Source organism: Colius striatus, chromosome 12 (genome assembly GCF_028858725.1).
Source record: "Colius striatus isolate bColStr4 chromosome 12, bColStr4.1.hap1, whole genome shotgun sequence".
In the NCBI taxonomy this organism is placed as follows: Eukaryota; Metazoa; Chordata; class Aves; order Coliiformes; family Coliidae; genus Colius; species Colius striatus.
The window spans coordinates 1,536,161-1,556,184 of NC_084770.1; the positions used below are offsets into that span (position 1 = coordinate 1,536,161).

The 20,024-nt window shown below is 48.3% G+C and overlaps 1 protein-coding gene across 8 annotated transcripts in view; it reads right to left on the minus strand.

Moving 5' to 3' along the window:
- Window positions 1–1,640: 1,640 nt before the first annotated feature.
- The window catches only part of DGKD (diacylglycerol kinase delta), a 70,999-nt gene continuing 52,615 nt past the window's right edge, over window positions 1,641–20,024 (minus strand). For all 8 annotated transcript variants that reach the window (XM_062005688.1, XM_062005697.1, XM_062005693.1 and 5 more), the window contains 15 exons: window positions 19,064–19,225; window positions 18,198–18,326; window positions 17,153–17,249; window positions 16,696–16,806; window positions 15,846–15,942; window positions 15,007–15,114; window positions 14,332–14,445; window positions 13,813–13,947; window positions 10,850–11,001; window positions 10,012–10,123; window positions 9,133–9,225; window positions 8,661–8,780; window positions 8,207–8,324; window positions 6,859–6,989; window positions 1,641–5,724 (listed from right to left, as the gene is read on the minus strand). In XM_062005688.1, the coding sequence (XP_061861672.1) occupies window positions 5,635–5,724; window positions 6,859–6,989; window positions 8,207–8,324; window positions 8,661–8,780; window positions 9,133–9,225; window positions 10,012–10,123; window positions 10,850–11,001; window positions 13,813–13,947; window positions 14,332–14,445; window positions 15,007–15,114; window positions 15,846–15,942; window positions 16,696–16,806; window positions 17,153–17,249; window positions 18,198–18,326; window positions 19,064–19,225 (1,769 nt within the window). In that variant the 3' untranslated portion in view covers window positions 1,641–5,634. The remainder of the gene's footprint in view (window positions 5,725–6,858; window positions 6,990–8,206; window positions 8,325–8,660; window positions 8,781–9,132; window positions 9,226–10,011; window positions 10,124–10,849; window positions 11,002–13,812; window positions 13,948–14,331; window positions 14,446–15,006; window positions 15,115–15,845; window positions 15,943–16,695; window positions 16,807–17,152; window positions 17,250–18,197; window positions 18,327–19,063; window positions 19,226–20,024) is intronic.

Below are 20,024 nucleotides of genomic sequence, written 5' to 3' on the forward strand. Positions count from 1 at the left end.
CCCTTCCTGTGAAGACAAAGACCTGGCACCTTCCAGGTCATCTGGTGAGCCAGCAAAATGCTGGAACTCTTCAGACACAAGTTGAGTCACGAGAACTGCCACGTACCTGTTAGCTGTTGCTAACACGAGACATCACAGTCCTCTGCCCACGTCAGAACTAAACACCTCAAGCTGCTGGAGGCTGTTCAGTTATTCATCCCAACCAGGCACACAGCAGCCAAACAGGGAATTTACCTTATGGCTCTAAAGCTGCTTTACAGGTAAGGAATAACGGGGCTGCTTCGAAACCTGTTTGCTGGCCGTGCTGCCCATTCCCTGAGCGATCTCCTCAACTCTTCTGACACTTCACACTGTATAAAAAACCCCAAACAACACAAACACCCCGACCCAACACCACTTAGGACAAAGGAAACAATCTCATTGGCACTTGCAGGCCTCTCTCCCAACCCACTCTGCCCTCCCATGAGCCATTAAGTAGTTTCCAACCAAATCAAGGGGACAGTAGCCCTGAGCAGCAGGTCTGATATCCCAGTAGTGACAGTGAGGCACATTTTCCTGCTATTGAATTCTGCCACACAGGTTTAAAAAAAAGACCAAAAAGAACGACCTGCATCAGAGGATGAAGAACATTCTCTGTGTCTCTGCTGCTGCTTTCTTTGCACGCTCTCTGGAGTGCTGCTTAATGCAGAGCCTGACTCTCTGTGAGCACAGGCAAGAACTTTTCTTTCCTCCTTATTACTAGGACTAGGTAACTAATCTTTTAATGATCAATATTACCACTTTCATCTTGCCACAGTACAAAACACTACTATGGCTTCTTATGTTCCTGTCCCATCAAGTTCTCCCTCCACACAAACCAACTCCTTCAGTTCAACTATCGAGTACAAAGGTCCTTTTCACACTGAAAACGTTCATGTCCATTGCAAGTTACTTTCCATTTACTTTGCACCAGTACTAAGGAACTCTCCAGCTGAGGGTTAAATCAATCTCCCAACAGTTTCTTGTCAGCATCCCAGAAACACATTGATCTGTAGGGGTGCAAAAGAAAGCTCATCACCATCCCACCCCTGGGTGCTCCCCAGTCCATCAGTACCCACGGCACAGGTGGCACTGGATGGCAGTCAGCCTCTACCATTCCCTTCTCCCAGCCTTTTGTGCTGGTTACTGAGTGTATTGCCTGCAAAGAACCGAATGCACAGAGGCCCACGTGGAGCAGCAGAACTGCTCCCTGTGAGCAGGGCACCGCAGCAGCAGCGCGAGGCAGAGGTGGCGGCACCGCGGCACACGAGGAGAGCTCCTGGAGGTAACTCACAAACAGGGTGTCTCCTGTGCCTGTGGGTTTGCAGCCAGTGGAGCTACAGCCAGGACGAGCAGCAGCAGAACCACGTTTAAAACATCTCGACTGCAGAGACAGCAGCTGGTAAGAACAACCCCCACCGTGTCTCCTGAGCCAGTTCCAGCACTGCAACGGGACCAAAGCTGCAGCAACCTCCTTTCCCACGTCCCTCCCGAGGAACAGCTCGGAACCTCCCACACGACTCGGGATACAGCCACTTTATCACAGCACAGACTTTTATTAGCTGGATCCCACCAGATGGGCACTGCAGCCCTCTCACACCATCAATCAGTGACAGAGAATCTTTACTGGAAGCTCAGAAACATTTTACTTTATATACAAGAAAAACTTATTTACAACACCCAACAGTGAACTATGTACAAAACAAAACACAGGAGACGTTTCCATGGCAACCACTGTATAAATTAACACAATAAATAGGAGGGAAGCAGGTCCCATTCTTAAGGCACAAAACCTTCTTCCCAAGACTGTACAGGGATTCACTTGCTTCCCTGCGCTCGTGCCAGGATCACAGGAACGGCGGGGAGACCCCTGAGGAACAACGGCGGGCGGACGGTGACACAGACGTGCAGTCGCTGCTGACACACACAAACACCATTTCTCAGCCTGTCCTTGTTCTCTTTTCCTTTTTACAGTACACACATCTTAAGATACAAAATATTTTGTGTAAACAGTCTTTTTGTTGAATCACACAGCCAGTATGCACAGCTGGAAATAACACTACAACAAGGCAGAAGCTTTCCACGGGATTCGGGTGCGGGAACGCTCCCAGGACGGGCACTGAAGGCTTCAGCCACGCCAGCACCTCCAGCACAGCTCCCCTCTGCTGCAGAGATGCCTGCTCACAGCACGAGGACCTCACAGCTACACTCAGAAAGGCTGCTTCAGCACGAGAGCCCTCCCAAAGTGAGCCCAGAGCAGGGCAGTGCTGACCAACAGCGTCAGACCTCCCTCGAGTCCCCCTGCACGCAATCTCACTTCACCAAAACATCACAACACGGGCCATTTTATTCCCCAGAATCTGCCACTAAAAACCCAGGGCAGTGCCAGAATGTGTGGTAATGTACTGAAACCCCTTCCTAGTGGCAGAAGCTCCAGGCCCAGCTCCCTGCAGACACGGCCCCAGCACCACTGCCAAAGGGAGGGGTGACAAACAGAAAGCGCCTCACGGCTTTCCCAGGAGGAGCATTTATGAGACAGAACACAGGTCTGGCATGTGCAGCTCTAGCTTCTCTCAAGCTGGTGTTTTACCTGAGCCTGCAGGACAGCCTCTTCTCTTGGCAAAGCAGCATATTTTTTTTACTGTCTTATTGTCTTTCCTGAGTTTCTCTCCCACAAAACAACGACCAGTCACCAGAACTCGGAATAACGCAGCCAGCAGCTCAGCCTGGCTCCCTGCCTGGCAGCGCCCCCTCACTCACCTCTGACACAAACCCTCCTCATCTGTTCACAAAACCTCTGCAACAGAAACCTGCATTGTTCCCAGTGAGACACACAGAGCTACCAGCCTTTTGTCAGAATACATGTTCAAAGGCACTCAGGTTACACGTGGATCTCATTTTCTGGCTCTGAGAAGAGGCAGAACCCCCCTCCCCACCTCTGGTAAGCAAAGGATGGGAATATACTGCTATGAACCCTTTGATAAAACATGCACATACACAAAAAGTATCTGGATCCATCATCACAAGAGATCACAACAGAAATGAAGACTAGTGTGTGCAGGCACCATCACTCCGAGCAGGTGGGAAACGGCTGCCAGCCCCTGCAGATAGGGCACGAACTGAGGAACACGCCTGAGCTATGGACTCTTTGGATTCCCCCGTTACTCTGAGCAGGAAAAGCACATGGGGGTTGTTTCTACTGAGGCAGGAACTCAATCCCCCAGAAATTATGCAAGCAGGTACCTGTTGTTTATACACCTTTAACCAGGTTACCCAGAGAAACTTCACAACAAGAACAGCTCCTGCAGCTTGCACAGGAATAAACACAGGTCTCACCTCTTCTCCAGAGCCATCATCTGCCTCCTGCAACATCCTGACCACGAGCACTCCTGGCACAGGCTGCACCTTACTGCCACTAGCAAGGCTGGCTGCATCCTGGAGTTCTGAGTGAAGCTTTCTCCTTACTCTCGTGCAGATGCTGCTCTGGGCCTTGAAGACAGTATGTCTACAACTCTTACCCATCTGATACCTCAGGAATTCAATACAGTGAGGAGGGATTGTACTGATCAAGGAGAAATATGGCTGTGGAAGCAACTGCCAACATATAGACAGAAGCAGCAAATTCAGGGCAAAGCTGACCATCTCTCTTGCTCAGTCCCCACAGTATTCACACCAGAAATGCTGCTGGCTGGATCAAGCACGTTTATCTTCCGTTAACATCTCAGGAGCAAACCCTGCCACCCACTAGGCTGAGAGGAAACATGTGGGTCAATGACAACCAGGTAAAAACAGAGAGAGAGCAGAATAATCCTCGGTGAAATCTTGAAGAATGCAACGGGGCGCACCCAGCATGACATCAGCCCATAACCTGTGTAAGTTGACAAGATTTTACATAAAATAACTTGGCTGTTGCTGGACTTGACAGCTGATGTCAACTGGATAAAATCCTTCCAAGCAACAAAGGACAACCATGCCCTCAGGAAATCATCTTTTATGCCCACTGTGTCTGTGGCCATTCTGACTGCAGCCACAGCCAGAGAGATGCCACCCTGTAGTTATTAAAAACAAATTAAACACATACAAAACAACCAAGTCCTCACAAATTCCTGGTGTTTCTCCAGCTTTACAGCACTGGATGTTCCCAAATCCCCTTCGCAGTGATAGGATGGCAACAGAACTATGCATGCTGGTCTTCAGGTTTTAACAGTCACCTGACTGGGGTCAGGCAATACAGTGGAAGTTTGAAGGCCATCTAGGAACTCTGATTCAGAGGCACTAATTTTTCCATGCTCTGCTGGTGCTGGTACCAAAGGCAATTTCCCAACATTCTCCAATTTTCATTCCAACGCTCATCTGCTCGGTAACAATCCTCCTCTCAGTGCTCTTACAAGAGCCCTGATGTTTGACAGCACAGGGTACCTCTCTCAGGGGCACAACCCTGGAGGACTGAGCCACCCTAAATCTTTTGGTATTTACCTTGGAGTGACAGAGCAAGGCAGTAAGAAAGAGAAGCAAGGTGGAAAAGCCACTAGAATCAAGACAGCCGGAGAGATGCAACTACTGCCGGAAAATCTTTTGTGACAGAAACAGCTTTCTGTGCTGCAAGTTGAAGTAATGAAACAGCTTTGTTGTCTGTGGCCACAAAGGTGGCACTAAGTGGGCAGGAAGCTGCTCCTGGCCATTGCCTGTCATGCTGCTTCCCCCTACCAAGATGGAGCAAAGTGTTCCATATCTCGCTCCATCACATCACGTCTCACGCAGCCCCAACAGCTAGTTAGTGCTCCTCTCCCTTTCACCCGGTCACCTGAAGATCAACTCAGAAGGGGGAATGTCAGAGCTGACCTCCTGTAATCTTTTGGCTCTCCAGAATTTTGCCTTTTTTACTGCCAAGAATTTGTGGGCAATTGTTTGTGATGCCTGAAAACCCAAAGGTTGTACCACTGCTGCCGGCTGGAAGAGGAGAGCTGGGGCAGGAGCAAGAGCCCACGGGCTGCTGGAACCACATGCATTGTTTGTTGCAAGGCCAAAGTGAGTGAGGATCACTGGGTAGTCATTTGGCAAGAGGTCTGTACTGGCTTTGAATCTCTGATGTAAATCACATGCAACTACAGGTGCATTAAAAAGGGATCGGTAAGACACAAGGACAAGGCTTTGCCCCACGTCAATGCTCTATGATACAGGTGTGACACGCAGGTGAGCAGGAAAGTCTGGGGTCTGAAAAGACTGTCAGATGCTCCCGAACTAAGACTGACCAATATATCTTTTGCCCTGAATAATTCTACTGTGACAAAGTTATTCAGTAAAGGTAGCTGTGTTGCAATTCTCAGGAGTCCTGCACTGTCACTGGAACCAGAACTTCCCACGCTGGAGGACGGGGTTCTTCAAACAGCAAGTGAGTTCTCTTCCAGGAGGCTCTGCCTGACTGCAGCTGAGGTGCCTCTCGACTGGATGCAGCCGTACCCCACAGGAAAAAAGGTAGCACCATGCTTGGTTGATATGAGCTCTGAACAGTTTCCATTTGGCTGTTCAGGAGAGACAGTTGCGAGCACATCTGCTCTGTGAGGTGACTGCTGGGCAGTTAGGGGGAATGGTAGACACAGGCTGTGAAAACAGAGGCTAAGCCTCGCTGGCAGGAGTACTCCGGCTCAGCTCCTTGATCCCGTGCAGGATCCTCTTCATGTGACCCACTTTGGTCACACCCAGGTCCTGCAAGAGAAGAGAAAACCTTACCTTAGGAGAAGGGCAAGGGGGAAATTCCAGGTGGCCAAGCAATGACTCCAAATTAGTCAGCCAGTTACAGAAAGAGGAGGAAACCAACCAGAGAGATTACAGATCTGATGGTTATTATATACAGAACTTCAAACCACATGTCAAAAAAGCCTCTGAGCACAACAGGGTAACGAACAGGCACAGAGCAGGCACAATGGAGAGAAACACTACAGACCGTTAGCCAGAAATGCAAATTGCCTTGGCTGCTAAAAGCCAAAGCAAGGGAACAGCAAGAGCATACAGATCTCAAGGACCTAAGCTAGCAGCCAAAACATGCAGGAAGAACTAACCAGTCACATCAAATACACATGTGGACATTTAGGGACCATGCGACAAAACACAGGCTGTGGCTGGGTGGCATGCAGAGGAATCAGCTACACAGATGACAACAAACCTCAAACAGGAACATGGTCAGAATCATAAAGAAAGGGGCATTCAACAAATGCCATGCACTACTGTACAACAAAGTGTTTTTCTGCTCTATGCAAGCCACCAGAATGATGACACAAGTCTCCTGCACTTGCAAACAACCACCACTTTCATTTTATTTGCTGCAGAGAAAGCATCTCCTGGTGAGCAGATGCAGCCAAGTTGTGCAATGTGGTTTACTAGGCTCTATTTTAGAAGATTCTCTCCATCTAGCAGCCTCACCAAAGACCCCAATCATTTTTTGTTCTTGAAACAAAGAAGTGTGATGATCTGTTTGTCCAGTCACTACAACACCAGCCCAGCTTCCCCAGCCACAGCATGTTCTGCAAAGATGGTAAAGGAGCTGAGAAGCTGGACACCTCCCTCAGTAAGTTAAAATCAGAGGTCTCAAGAACACAGTCTGGACTGTATCACTTCTCCAGGAAGCTGTGGCAGGACTGGACACAGCTGGACTCTCAACTAGCTTTTCTGCTTCCCTGCTATTAAAAATCAGGTGACCTGAAAGAGGAGGCTGCAACAACCCGTCCATCCTGCCAAGGCACGTGGAATGAACAGTAGGCAGACCATTTCCAAGCACATTCAGCACAGAAGGTCATGCAGATGGCAGCTGGCTATTTCTCATGAGCTTGATCATGAAAGTACCTTGAGGTCCCTCCGTTCGAGGTGCAGGAGCTCAGAGCCCCGGACGTCATGTCGGATGAAGATATCCTTATACTCACAAAGACTGAGATGCTCAAGCCAGGCTGCAACCTCCTCCGTTCCCCAGAGGTGAACTGTTAGAGATGGAAAAGCAGGAGTGCATTGAGTACCCAGAATCCCAGAAGACAGTGAGAGATGAGGACACCATCAGCACTCAGTGCCAGAGGAGGGCAAGCAGTACCCCAGCCTCAAACCAAGGGGAGGCCAAGGACTGACAGCATGACCTACAGTCTCCAACAAAGGAGGCTGGGCAGAGAAAGTTGAGGGTTGTTCCCTTATGCAGAGGCTGGCTGCAGTGAATGTTGTTTTGATAGGATTGGAATCAGCTTTTTGAAGTTTACCCCTGTGTTTAAGAAGAGTAAATTCAGTGATACTCCTCTGCTTATAGCACAACAGGGGCACAAAATCTACCGTGGAGAACCAGGCACACATCAGTTTGCCATTAAGCACAAGCACTTGTGCTCAGTAAACAAAATGGTAACCTCTCTCTCTTCCCCAAGTCTGAGCAAGAGGGAAAGGAGTTCAGAGTTCTGCACAGCCTCTAAATAAGAGAAGGATAAAATTCCCAAGCTCTGGGAGGCAATGAATGAGCATCAGCCTGTCAGACAGAAGGAGACTGCACCCACAACTCCATGGCAGAGGACAGCACCCAGGAGCCCACAGAACAGACAGTACTGATGAATTTTTAGAAGAAGAAGGTCTCATGAAGACACTATAAACCAGAAATCAGCTACCCCAATTGGAGAGAAAGTGGCTTAATTGGCAATTTGTTGATTCGTGGCCAGTTTTTTATCTACTGACCAGCAGGATTAAAAGTCAGGGTGCACCTGTGCTGATGCTGATCCCCAACCAATTACATATGAAACTTGATTAAAGCCTGAGGGCAAATCAGTGAGAAAATCATCATTAAGTGTATCACACAGAGTAAGCAGTGGAAAGACTGGAGTTAAGCAGACCTGGGCCTCACAGTCATTTTCATACCTAAAATGCCAAAATACTCAAATTCACTTCCCTAAGCACCCCCTAAAACATCCCTAAAACATCTGGGTGTGGGCAGATTTCTTCAGAGGGCACCTCCTCTTTCTGCTCAGGAATATTTATGTAGCATCAGGGTTCATGACTTGGACAGAACGGAGCAAGAAGCTGGTTTGCCACATGGAAAACACAGACTGGACCTCCAAGGAAAGGCAGATGCACGTGACACGGAATGAGAGGGAACAGAGCACAGGTAGTGGTGTGGTAACACTGGGGTGCCAAAGAGACATGAGGAATGAATGAGCAGACTTGGTACCAGGCAGTCCCAGGCTACTGTGAGTCTCCTTATTTTTGTTGTTCTTCTCCTTTTTGAACTTGGTCACCAGGCGGAATTTGCCACTGCGGCTGCGTTTGGAGTCATCCAACATCTGGCTCTGGGAGAACAAGAAAGAAGAATCAGGCAAACAGGAAGAAATTGGTTGGAACAGAGCAAGAGCAAGCACCAAGTCCTGTTGAAGTCAGCTCCATGACCTTGTAAGAAAACAGATTCTGAACTCCTTCTGATAAAGGCAGAAAAGGAAAGAGAGAAAGCTGATCCCCTGTCAGACAAGGGACCTTAGCAGGAAATTACTGTCTCTAGTCTCAGGGAGCCAAGTTTCCTTCTTAATGATTGTTTCTCATGTGAGTGGTATATTCACAGGAAGTCAAACACTCACAGCCAACTGGTGAAAAGAGAACAGCTCAGGGAATCCAGCCCTGGCCCTCCTCACCTCCTCATCGCAGGGCTCCACAAGCTGCCACAGCCAAGGGATGTCTGCCAGCTTCCTCAGCTGGAGGTCCATGTCTGCCAGGGCTGCTTGGAGCTGCTCCTTCTGTGGAGGATCTAATTGCTGGATCAGAAATGGAAGAGAAGCAGAGTCAAAAGCCATATGGTGGAAGACAGATAAGCCCTTGCCTTGACATTCCTAGCTAACAAAGCAGCTCCTCCTTTTAAGAGGAAATGCACAGATGTCACCAAGTGGAAGACTTTCATCTTTACTGAGCTCCAAACTCCACACGAGCCAGCTGATTGCTCATCATGGCTATGTAGCAACACCATCCGAATTCCTGGATGATAACATTTCAACTGACTTGTTGCAAAGGCAAAGAATTCCCAAGAGCAGCAAACTGTTGCTTGCTGAGGCAACAGTAGGAGAGGGGAGAAAGTGAGAGGCTGCTTTACTCCTGCTTTGTGCTTCTTACCAGTGCCATCTTGCCTGCCAGCAGCAGCTCTGTCTCATTATGCAGGGCTTTGACATTATTCACCATCTCTACAACAAGGCTGCAGTTCAGACCCTGCAGGGAAGCAATTCATGCACAAGTTAAGCCTGGAAACTGTAGAGGTCTGAGGAGTCAAAAGGAAGAAGTCTTACACAAGCAAGGCCTACTTTTGGTCACAGAATCTTAAGGGTTGGAAGGCACTTCAAAACCTCATCCAGTGCAACCCCCTGCCAGAGCAGCACCACCTAGAGCAGGGCACACAGGAATTCATCCAGCTGGGTTTGAATGTCTCCAGAGAAGGAGACTCCACAGCCCATCTGGGCAGCCCCTGCCAGGGCTCCCTCACCTCAACAGGGAAGAAATTCTTCCTTGTGTTCCTTTGGAGCCTCATCTGTTTCAGCTTTTATCTGTTGCCCCTTGTCCTGACATTGGCCATCACTGAGCACAGCCTGGCTCCAGCCTCCTCACACCCACCCTTTATTTATCTGTAACCATGAACAAGGTCACTCTTCAGTCTCCTCCAAGCTGCAGAGCCCCAGCTCCCTCAGCCTTTCACCAGAAAGGAGATGCTCCACTCCATCATCTCTGTGGCCCTGCACTGAGCTCTCTCCAGCAGCTCCCTGTCCTTGAACTGAGGGGCCCAGAACTGGACACAATATTCCAGGTGTGGTCTCCTGAGGGCAGAGCAGAGAGGGAGCAGAATCTCTCTCAGCCTGCTAACCACAGCCCTTCTAACCCAGCCCAGGATGCCACTGGCCTTCTTGGCCAGGAGGGCACATTGCTGGCTCATGCTCAATCAGAAAGAGAAACCAAGAGCTACAGAACAAGAACAAAATGGGAGATGGCAAGTGAGTGAAGTACCTCTGTAGACTTGGATTTAGCATAGACTTTGTCCATAGACTTGGAGCTGGCGTTGACAGCGTGGGCAAGCTCCTGCTCCATGTCCTGGCAGGACTGGGCTATTTCCCGAATGCTGAAAGGAGAATTACAGATTGCATCAGTCAAAGGGGGAGATCTTTTCTGACTGGGTTCCCCTTTTTAATACCCATCTGAGTGACAAGGGCAGGGACAAGGCAGGGGAGAGACACAGCAAAGCAAGGCAACTCTCCCTGCCTCAGAGCAAGGCAGGCTTCCCACGCACGCCTCCAGGGGCATACTCAATTCTGCACACAAGCTGGGATCAGCTTGAAATACCACCTAGACATTTCAGTAGGGCCACAGTGATGTCAAAGGCAGCTGTGCAGACAGCAGTGTAATTAACACTTCTCTCATGGGCCTCTGGGAATTTTCTCTGAGGCCCAGAGCAAGGAGCTGAGGGCTCGACCAAAGCACGAGCAGAGGAGCGTGCAGTGGCCTCTTCCACACATCTCTGTTGGGCATCAGGATTACAAGAACCCAACTTGTCATCTGAGAGACATCCTAGAGAGGCCTTTGTTTCATCTCTGATAAAAATCATTGACATTCAAAGCTAATGGGTTCTTTTAGGCTCAAAGGATCTGTGTTTGCTCATGAAAGTAAACATTTCTCCTTTGCTTAGAATGACCTAAGAGGGTTTATCCAGCATCAGTCCTCGTGCACCTGGGAGTGTACAACCCCCAATGACATGGACCAGCCCTGCACAAAAGATCTCCAAGGAGGAGGACAGGAACTTCAGGTATGAAAGGAGGGCTCTATTCACCAAAAGCAAGTTGAGTCCCACCTGTGGATCAGAGCACCTGCAGCTTGACCAAACTGGTTGATCTGGGTGGATTCCTCTTCAGACATGATCTCTGGTTGCAGAGAGAAAGAGGAGGGTCGGGACAACTCACACTTCTGTTTGTCCTCCCAGGACTTCAGGGTGCTCTCAAATGCCTAAAAAACACAGCAAGCAAACTGTAACATACCTTGTAAAGCTCCCATAAAGACCCCCAATGGCTGTGCCTATGCCTGTAAAACATGTAGATCTGGTAGAGACACTTATCACCACAGGACCCAGTTCTTCAGCTGCTTATAACTTTGCTAACTAGCTGTCTGGGATGAGACATGGTTGCCTTGGCTTAATTTTTTGCTTAAGCCTAAGTCAAAATTGCTAGGCCAGTTCTGAGGGCCAGACAAACAAAACCCACCAATTCCCTGCTGGTGGCAGCCTTTTGAGTAGCTACACTGTCTGTATGCTGCAGTGTTACTGTGACATCTCAGAGCTGGAAACTAAAAACATTCAAGGCTCCTCCTTCTCTTGAAATAAATTGGGCATCCCCAGTAACTGGTGAGACAAGGAGCTGAACTTGGAGCTAAGACCTGTCCCACCTGCACCTGAACTGATATTCCTGCTGGTATCAGCTAGTGGCAAAGGAAGATGCAAACTGGATGCACTGCAGAAGGGTTAAAATTGGATACAGTCAGAATGAAAACTTGACAGACAATCTCAGGGAAAGGAGAGGCAGAGCAATGAGTGCAGAAACTGGCAAGGGGAAGGTTAGACAAGGGAAGGGATTACAGGAGGGGAAGAATGCAATAGGGAGAATGATTCAGAGAAGATGGGGATGACAAGCAGGGGTGTAAAGTTTTCATGGGCAAAAACAATAAAAGTCAGCATTTGGGGTGCCAGCAAAGGAAAGAAGATTGATTGTGATGGCTGCAAGGGAAAGGGGAAGGAAATGGTTCATGGATCCTTGGCCTAGGCAGTTAGATAAGGTGAGTACAGACGAGGTAAGGAGCACAGGGCTAAGGCCAGAGAGAAGAGACAGACGGATCAGAAAAGCCCACTAGAGCACAAGGGATTCTGGGGACATGCTATTGTCCTGTGTCTGCAAATACCTGTGAAGCCCTGTGGTAAAGTATTCCCTTTCCCTAGTGCTCCTCATATAGGACAAAGCCAGGCTCTGTCAGCTCAGTGCAAGCTCTATGCTGATCTCATCCTTCCTGCTGCCTCTTCAGTGGTCCAGATGAGGCCACGTGAGGGAATCTGAGCTTTTGCATCTTCACTTTAGGAAAAGAAATATGGCAAATCACATTTGGAAAATGCAACCAAGGGTGCAAAGTCACACCCACAGAGAGAGGACTCCATCCACTGCATAGGACAGGTGTGCACTGTGAAGGAAGGGGTGTGCAACAACAGTGAAGAGGATAGCAGGAAAAATAAGTTCACAGTCAAGACAAAAGCTGAATGTTGCTCTGTAAAACTGGAACCTCTTCCTCAGTGGCAAATCCACACCTGCAAAACCAGGTTTGCAAGTAATGAGGAGTGGGATGGCACAATCATAGCCACAGCTTCAGATGGCCCAACACACAGAGCACTTTCAGTAGGGACTCGTGTGTCCTTCCTACCTCTTGTGCTTCCCTCCACTTTTCCCATCATATCCACATGTGGGTAGCCTCTCCTTTTGCCCCTCCCACCTTTACAGCAGGAACCCTGTTCCCCCTTGCTCTCTGTGCTCTCTCCTTCAGTCACTCCCCCTCCATGTCTCAGTGCAACACTGCAGAAGCTCTTGCCCTCCTAGAAAGCCCGTGTGCACCATTCCTGTCTCCTCCTCTGCACACTCACATCAAGGGGTCATAGTACAAGGGATAATGGTTTTAAACTAGAAGAAGGCAGATTTGGATTAGATAGAAGGAAGACATCTTTTATGATAAGGGTGGTAAAACACTGGAACAGGTTGCCCAGAGAGGCTGTAGATGCCCCATTCCTGGAAACATTCAAGGTCAGGTTGGATGCGACTTTGAGCAACCTGATCTAGCTGAAGATGTCTGCTCATTGCAGGAGGGTTGGACTAGATGACCTTTAAATGTCCTTTCCCACCCAAACCATTCTGTGATCAGAGCACCAATACTGACTGTTCTCTCCCAGCTCAAGGAGTCTCAGGTACTGCCCTGTCCTACCATGACAGGGCCTTTGTACACCTCCCTTTGCCTTCCTTTCATACCATCATCCTTGTAACTCCCTGCCAGGCAAGGTGTCTCAGGCCTGTGTCAGGCTGCTTTCCCTTTTCCTCTTCATTGTTCTCTCTCTTCTTGCTATTCAGCAGGTGAGTCCTTTGCAGAGGACCTGCATTTGCTCTGGAAGCTGTGTAAAGGGGCGTTATGCTGGAATGCATTAAGAGCTGCCATCAACTGAACTGCTTCTGAGTGGGCAGTGACGGGGTTTGAGAGGAACCATAAAGCCTCTGTGTGGCACAGCAAGGCCTTTATCCTCTCCTTTGGCTTACCACTATTCAGTAATACAGTAAAAACAGCAAGGACACTTCCTTATGTGCTTGTACTCCTCAGATATATTTGAAAAGTCTGAGATGAGACAGGCACAGGCTGCTGAACAAGGCATAAGGCTCTGCTCTGGCAACGGGGTACACGCCACACATCGAACAACACTGAGGAATTAAAGCAGTGAGCAGCTCAATCTAGACAATCCACAGCACTCAGTGAGGGAGGCATCCTGTGGGAGAAACAGCATGCAAGTGTGTTAAGAAATGTTGTCACAAGGCACCTAGAAAAGGAAGCAAAACAAGCTTGTGTGAGCAACCTGATCTATGCAATTTGTCAAGTGAAAATGTAGTTTCCCAAGTTTTATGTAGCAAAACATGCTTCTTGTATCCAGAGAGACAAGCTTTTCTCTATGGCCACGCTCTCCAGGGGTGTGTGACATCAACACAGGTGTGTACTACATGGTGAGGGGAAGGCTGCTCTTACCCTGTCTCGGGTGAGGGTCTGTGCTCTGTTCTTGTGAACAATCCAAATGTAACCTGGAGGCTGGATCCAGGCTTCTCCATCCACTTGCACGGGAACTCCCTCTTCTCCCAGGATTGCTATCTTCACTGTCCGACACTGCAAGATGTGATGGCATCAGGGAAGCTCTAAAATGTTTGTTTTCCAAAAGCATGAGACATTTTCTTCCCAAAGCACTTCCCCAGGTGCTGCTGGAGGCACACGTGCCTGGATGGCAGGGCACTCCTCACCCTTGTGTGGCCAGGACACCTTTGCTGTGTCTCTGGACTACTGTATTTGATTGGTTGTTCTCCTACCAGGATGAACACTAGCAAACCATTCCATGCTCAAACTGCCCCTGCACATGCTCATTTTCAGCCCTGGTGGATGCTCTTTCCATGGACAAGAGAAGGCACAAGGGAGGGCTTTACTGGCTGAAACTGGCATCAGTGTCACAAGCTGGAGATGGGGAAGGCAAGAAGAGCTCACAAAAGCAACTGTTACCTGTGCAATCCGGTGATGCTGCAGGTTTATCACTCGTGACACTGCCATCTGCATGCTACCAAACACTGCCACCACCTCCAAAATCTTGTCATCAAAGGAGGGGGCTGTAAATGTCTAGTCAAACACAAGGGAGAGAGAATTCAGTTGACATCCATCTCAGCTGAAGAGGTTTCCTTTTACCCCCCTGCCACTCCTTCAGTGAAGATTTAGGCTGCAGCTTTCTATTGTGCTTTTTAATCTGTGTAGAATTAATGAGGCTACAAGGTGATGATTTGCACTGAGCCAGGAGGGGAGAAAAGGAGCCTCAGTATTCTCACTGTGCTTCCAATGGCAGCTAACACGAGGCAGTAATGATGAGAGTAGGCACTTTCACCTCTCAAACAATACCATGGTTCTCTGACTGGACCTAACTCCCATTGTCTTCAAGAGGCTTTACCTCTCAGGCAGTCTGTGGGGACAAGGTCAATCTAAAGCACTTCCTAGAAGTCCAGACGCTCAGGACAGCATCTGTACTTTTTCTGAATCACTATAGGCTGCTTGGGTGCTGCAAAGCTGCTGAAGACTGGACTTCACATCCCCTCCCCCTCCAAGAGAAAGTACAGGCATCTTCTCCTAAGCACTGTTCTCAGGGCCTATGACTTCAACGTTTCCTGGATTGCCTTACAGAATACTCACATCATCTTCCTTGGTTCCCCCCCAGAAGTTGGTGCCTCCTGCATAGCTGGGGATGTTGAGCACAGCGATTCCCTGGAGGCTGGGCAAAGGGATTGGCCTCCCATCACACTGCACAGACAAGGAGGCAACGTTACTGGAGAGAGCCCCTCCTGCCAGAGCACTTCCTCTACACACAGACAACAGCCTGCACAACTTAGTAATCAATTAATTCACTTTTCTTTCAGTTTATTCTTGACCTAATGGAGTAGAATACATCCATCAGTGTCCCGTGAACCTCCACTCCTTGGCAGAGGGTGGTTTTAGAGAGATGCTGTTGCTTCTTTTTCCCAGACAGAAATAGGGGACACCTGTGAAGCTTGGCAAAGCCTCTTGGTTTATTCCAAGGGAAAAACCTTCTGAAACACCTACACAGGCTGCTGTGATGAGAGTCTCCTCCTGCAGGTTCTGTTTATGCTGTACATGGTCTATACAGGAATATCTCTTTTCCAGTCTGATGCACATTACAGCATACTGGAATCAAGAGCTTTCCATGGCCCCTACTATCTAAAATGCTGTGCTCACATGAGATACCAGATACATATAACAACTTTATTTATGCTGCATACTGAGTGAGGGACAGCTAATCCTTTCCAGCAGGGTGACACTTACTTTACAAGCTGAGGATAAAAGTTATCTCCCAGAACCAGGAAAAACCACTTTTTACTAGCTTGGGCTGAGATACAGCAGGTGCATCGTATCAGGCAGGCAAGGGAAACAGCAGAATCACCAAAGTTAGTGTCTGAAGGAGATGCAATTAGGCACTCCAGTTTTAGCAACAGAAGGGCATGTTAATTCCTCACCTCCAGCAAGACTTTCTGCTCCAGATTTTTGTATGTTCTGTGCAGCAGCTCCTTGGTCCCCAGTACTCCATACCACATCATGTTTTTAGTACGACTTCTAAGGTGGCAAATCAGAAGACAAAAAGTTAGCATAGGCATTTCCCTTTTCACTTAGAAGGAAAAAAACCACCCATGTTGAAATGGTAGCTCCTACATCCTGAAACACAAAGGTGCTTTGGTCCCAAAAGGGTTCAAAATGGTCATTGTGCTAGGGAACTCTCCTTTAAACAGATGCCAGGTAGGAACTGAGGATGACTGAGTAACACTCACTACCAGAAACATACACAGATTCCCTTGGCACAGGTCTTGCACATCTCATAAGCCAGGACACCAACAGTGTTTTGCCATGTTAGCTCAAGCACAGCAAATGTACCCTTCCCAGGCTACACAAAGCACCTGCTACTTGCCCAAGTATTCAAAATGCCAAGACCTGTGGTTTGTATCAGGTTGGTACCGAGGCTGAAATCAGCCTCTGTGGCATTTAGAGCTGAGATGTGCCTCTCTCCTGAGCAAACCCAGGAGAAAAACCTGAGAGTGTGATCATGAAGCAAATGAAACCAATGCACTAAATCCACACCAAAGTAGCTACTGGAAGATCTTACACTAGCCACAACAGCATCATACATCAGTAACAAACTGGTATCTTCTCTCCTCCATCAAGACTTGAAGTCTTGAAGGAGCATTCTGCAGGCAAGACTGAATATAGCTATTCAGCACACCTGCACACAACTGGCTTCAAAGCCACACAGAAGCATGAAGAGGTTTCAGTCACTTCTGGCAATATCCAAAGGTCAGCCAAAGCCAAGCCCACCTGCATTTCTCTGGGTGCTCATCACGTTTGTTGTTGAAGTCCAAAGAAATTTTTGCATCCAGTCCAATTCCAAAGTAATTATTCATGACACACTTCTCTGTGTAACATTCACTGCCAAGCAAAAGAACAAAACTCCTGTTTGTAGCTCTATGCACCATTTGGTATACATCTCACATGCTGTAAGGTCAGTGATTCCTCCACAGGTTACCATCTAACTGGAAGCCAGAGTCACCTCTGAGTCTAAGAAGAATTATCTAGACTTCATTCTCATCTAAAATCCTTCTACCCTTAGTCAGATGTGTCACTGCACATAAGCTGATCCTCACTGGCATCCAGCATCCGAACTCATTTACACAACTCTGGGTTGCTGCACTGCATTATTTAGCAGCACAAACTCATCTGCTTCTCTGCTGAGGTCCATTTGGAAATTCCCCTCCAACCTCCTGAGTATACTCACAGATTTTCAGGCTCAGAGTTAAAGGGATCAGCATGGATCAACAATCTGCTGATGACAGAGCTCCCAGGCAAAGAACCAGACATGCCAGCACGGATATCTGCAGGAAAATTGACCAAGTGGAAGAGTGTGAGCAATAAGAAGCAGAGAACAGGTAACTTCAACCTCAGACAGGATGACAGGGCAGAATATACTAACTCTTGTCATTGTCTGTGGAAAGCAAACAGCAATAGTGCTTTCTCATACTCCAGAGAAGGATTTCTGGGGCTGCCTGCAGGGTTTGTGATTGACAGGGTATCACCTAAGGCCAGCAGCACAGTTGTACAGACACATGGGAATGGAAACAGGAATGTATCCGTTGCAGCAGCCTTTTTGTTCGAGGTTGAGACATTCAATGTCCTTGCTTCAATGAGCAAAGAGGAGCAGGACAGAAGTTTTCCTCCAAGAAAATAAGCATTACTGCCTCCTGCTTCTTCAATTATTACTGGCAACCCCAAAACAGCAGCTTTGTCAAACAGAAAGGAAATTGTCTGCTGCCAGAAGAAACCATTTGAAAAAGTAATTTGGGGGAAGAGGTGGACAGACAGCACCACACCACGGGGATGGGGAGATGCTGCTACACAAGATGTGGGAGGTGGGAAATCTGTTGGGTGTGTGCACCTCCAGGGACTACAGCCTTCACACAAAGAGGCTGCTGTTCCCAGTCTATGGCTCTTCAGAAACCTCAACAGCATTGTATCAGCCTTCTCAGGGTTACTTTGAGCACAGTATCTCCTTGTAATTGGCACCTAAATTCTGTCACTGCACAGTGCTAACAAAAATCTGGGTCTCAGATACAAACTGGGAACTATTACAGTTATCTCCATGTCTCCACTTTTCCACCTCAGTGGAAAGTTGTCCACAAAGGGACTTCTGCCCAGGCACACCCTGCACAAAAGGACATCAGGCAGGACAACCTCTGGGTTTTATGTGATGACTGCAGCCTGTGCTGCTGTTGCCCTCTCTCCAGTTGGCTGCCTCAGTGGGAAGTGGTGGGTGTTCCACTCACTTGGGTAGAGGATCTTTGTGTTGAGCATTGGCAAGTTGTCCCGGTTTCCTGACTGGGGAGGAAGAGACGCAGAGCTGCCCAGCGACAAACTTCCTTTGTTGATTAGTCTTTCACAAGGAGACTTGGACACTGTGAAACACAACACAAACATGGCTATTGACAAACTCAAACCAGCACACAGCAGCACAGGCCAAGCAGCAAGACTGGGTTAGGAATCACTCAACACCACAACACTCTAGCCAGCAGAAAGCAAGGAGCTGACAGAACCAGTCGTTACGAGACAGAGATGTGGTGCATGTGCAGCCAGAAAACCTCACAGCTTGCAGGTACCAAAATGTCACAGGCAAGTATTAGAAATGGAGATGAGAAACAGCTGGTGACAGCAGCACAACACACAGGGTATTTGGCTCCCAATCAATACTCAGGTGAGTTCCAAAGGTACCTGCAGTGATCAGGGCTCTCTGACAAACTACTCACGTAACATTTATTAAAGCAAACCAGCTCCCATTCTGTCATCTGCAAAGGATGGCAGGGCCTCACAGGGAAATGTCATCAGGTGGATGACAGGAAAAATGCTCAAGACCATGCTTGTCCAAGCACTGCAAGCCCAGAGAACCCAGATTACTGGCTAAGGTGCAGGAAAATGTCAGAATCCCAGGCTCTATATGCTGAGATCACCCATCAGAAGTGTAGTGGAGTGGGGTATATGATGCACAGGGTAGGGCACAGAAACATGCAAACCCTGGCATCTGAAAAGCAGTCATTGAAAATATAGAGAAAACCAGAGCTTGGGAAGTAACACACATGCCAATTAAGAGAATGGTCACTTGCAGGCAGATGTGCCTGGAGGAGCCCTGGAGCAGTACCTTTCCGCTGGCTCCTGCCTTTGGACACTCCATAGCTGCTGCTGTGTGATGACTGCAGGGAGATTTTATCCTCATTCCTCAGCTCCTTGCCCTCTTCAGAGCCTGACAGACTAAGCAGGAAGCCCTCTTGCTCCTGGGTCTGGGCATTCTGCTCATCTACAGCTGTAAAGAGAAAGAAAGTGTGCCTGACAGATGAGTGCCTCACAGCTCTCTATAGCAAGGAACATCTCTCTTTGATCTAAATAACAGCAGAGTGGGATTCTAAACACCCTGATTCCCAACAAGAATGAACAGCTTTCCTAAAGAATTTATCTCTGCTCTGGAAAGCTTTTGGACCTGGACTGGCTTAGCCTCCTGATCTACCAGCTCACTGCCTCTGCAGGGGGACTAGCCCCCTTTCTTTCAGTCTCTTCCCCTCTCTTGTGCTGCCTCTGGGGTTCAGCAAAATATTTTTTGCTCAACAGGCTGCCCAGGGGGTTGTGGTGTCTCCTTCCTTGGAGGTCTTCAGGACCCTCCTGGACATGTTCCTGTGCAACCTGATCTAGGTGACCCTGCTTCTGCAGGGGGGTTGGACTGGATGGTCTGTAAAGGTCCCTTCCAACCCTACCATTCTATGATTCATCATTTCATGTAACTTCAGCTTCAGGATAGGCTGTATGGAATACTGCAGTGCTGGAAATCCAACCAACATTGCAGTCATCTGTAGCTTGGTACATAGTTACCCACAGTGTACATTTAGATCTTGCTTTTATCTCCAGTAATAAACTGTTAAGTACTTTCTTTGGTCTCAGCTGAACCACTGAGTTTATGACTAACATCTGGGAGACTGATGCCTTTGGAAGGAAATGAAACTTTGAGCTGTGGGTGCAAGGGGCTGGTGAGAGATAAGGGTCAAGATGTGGAGAAGGAGGTCACCTCCCCAGAAGTTAACGTTGCAAGAGAACCCATTGCACCAAGGTAC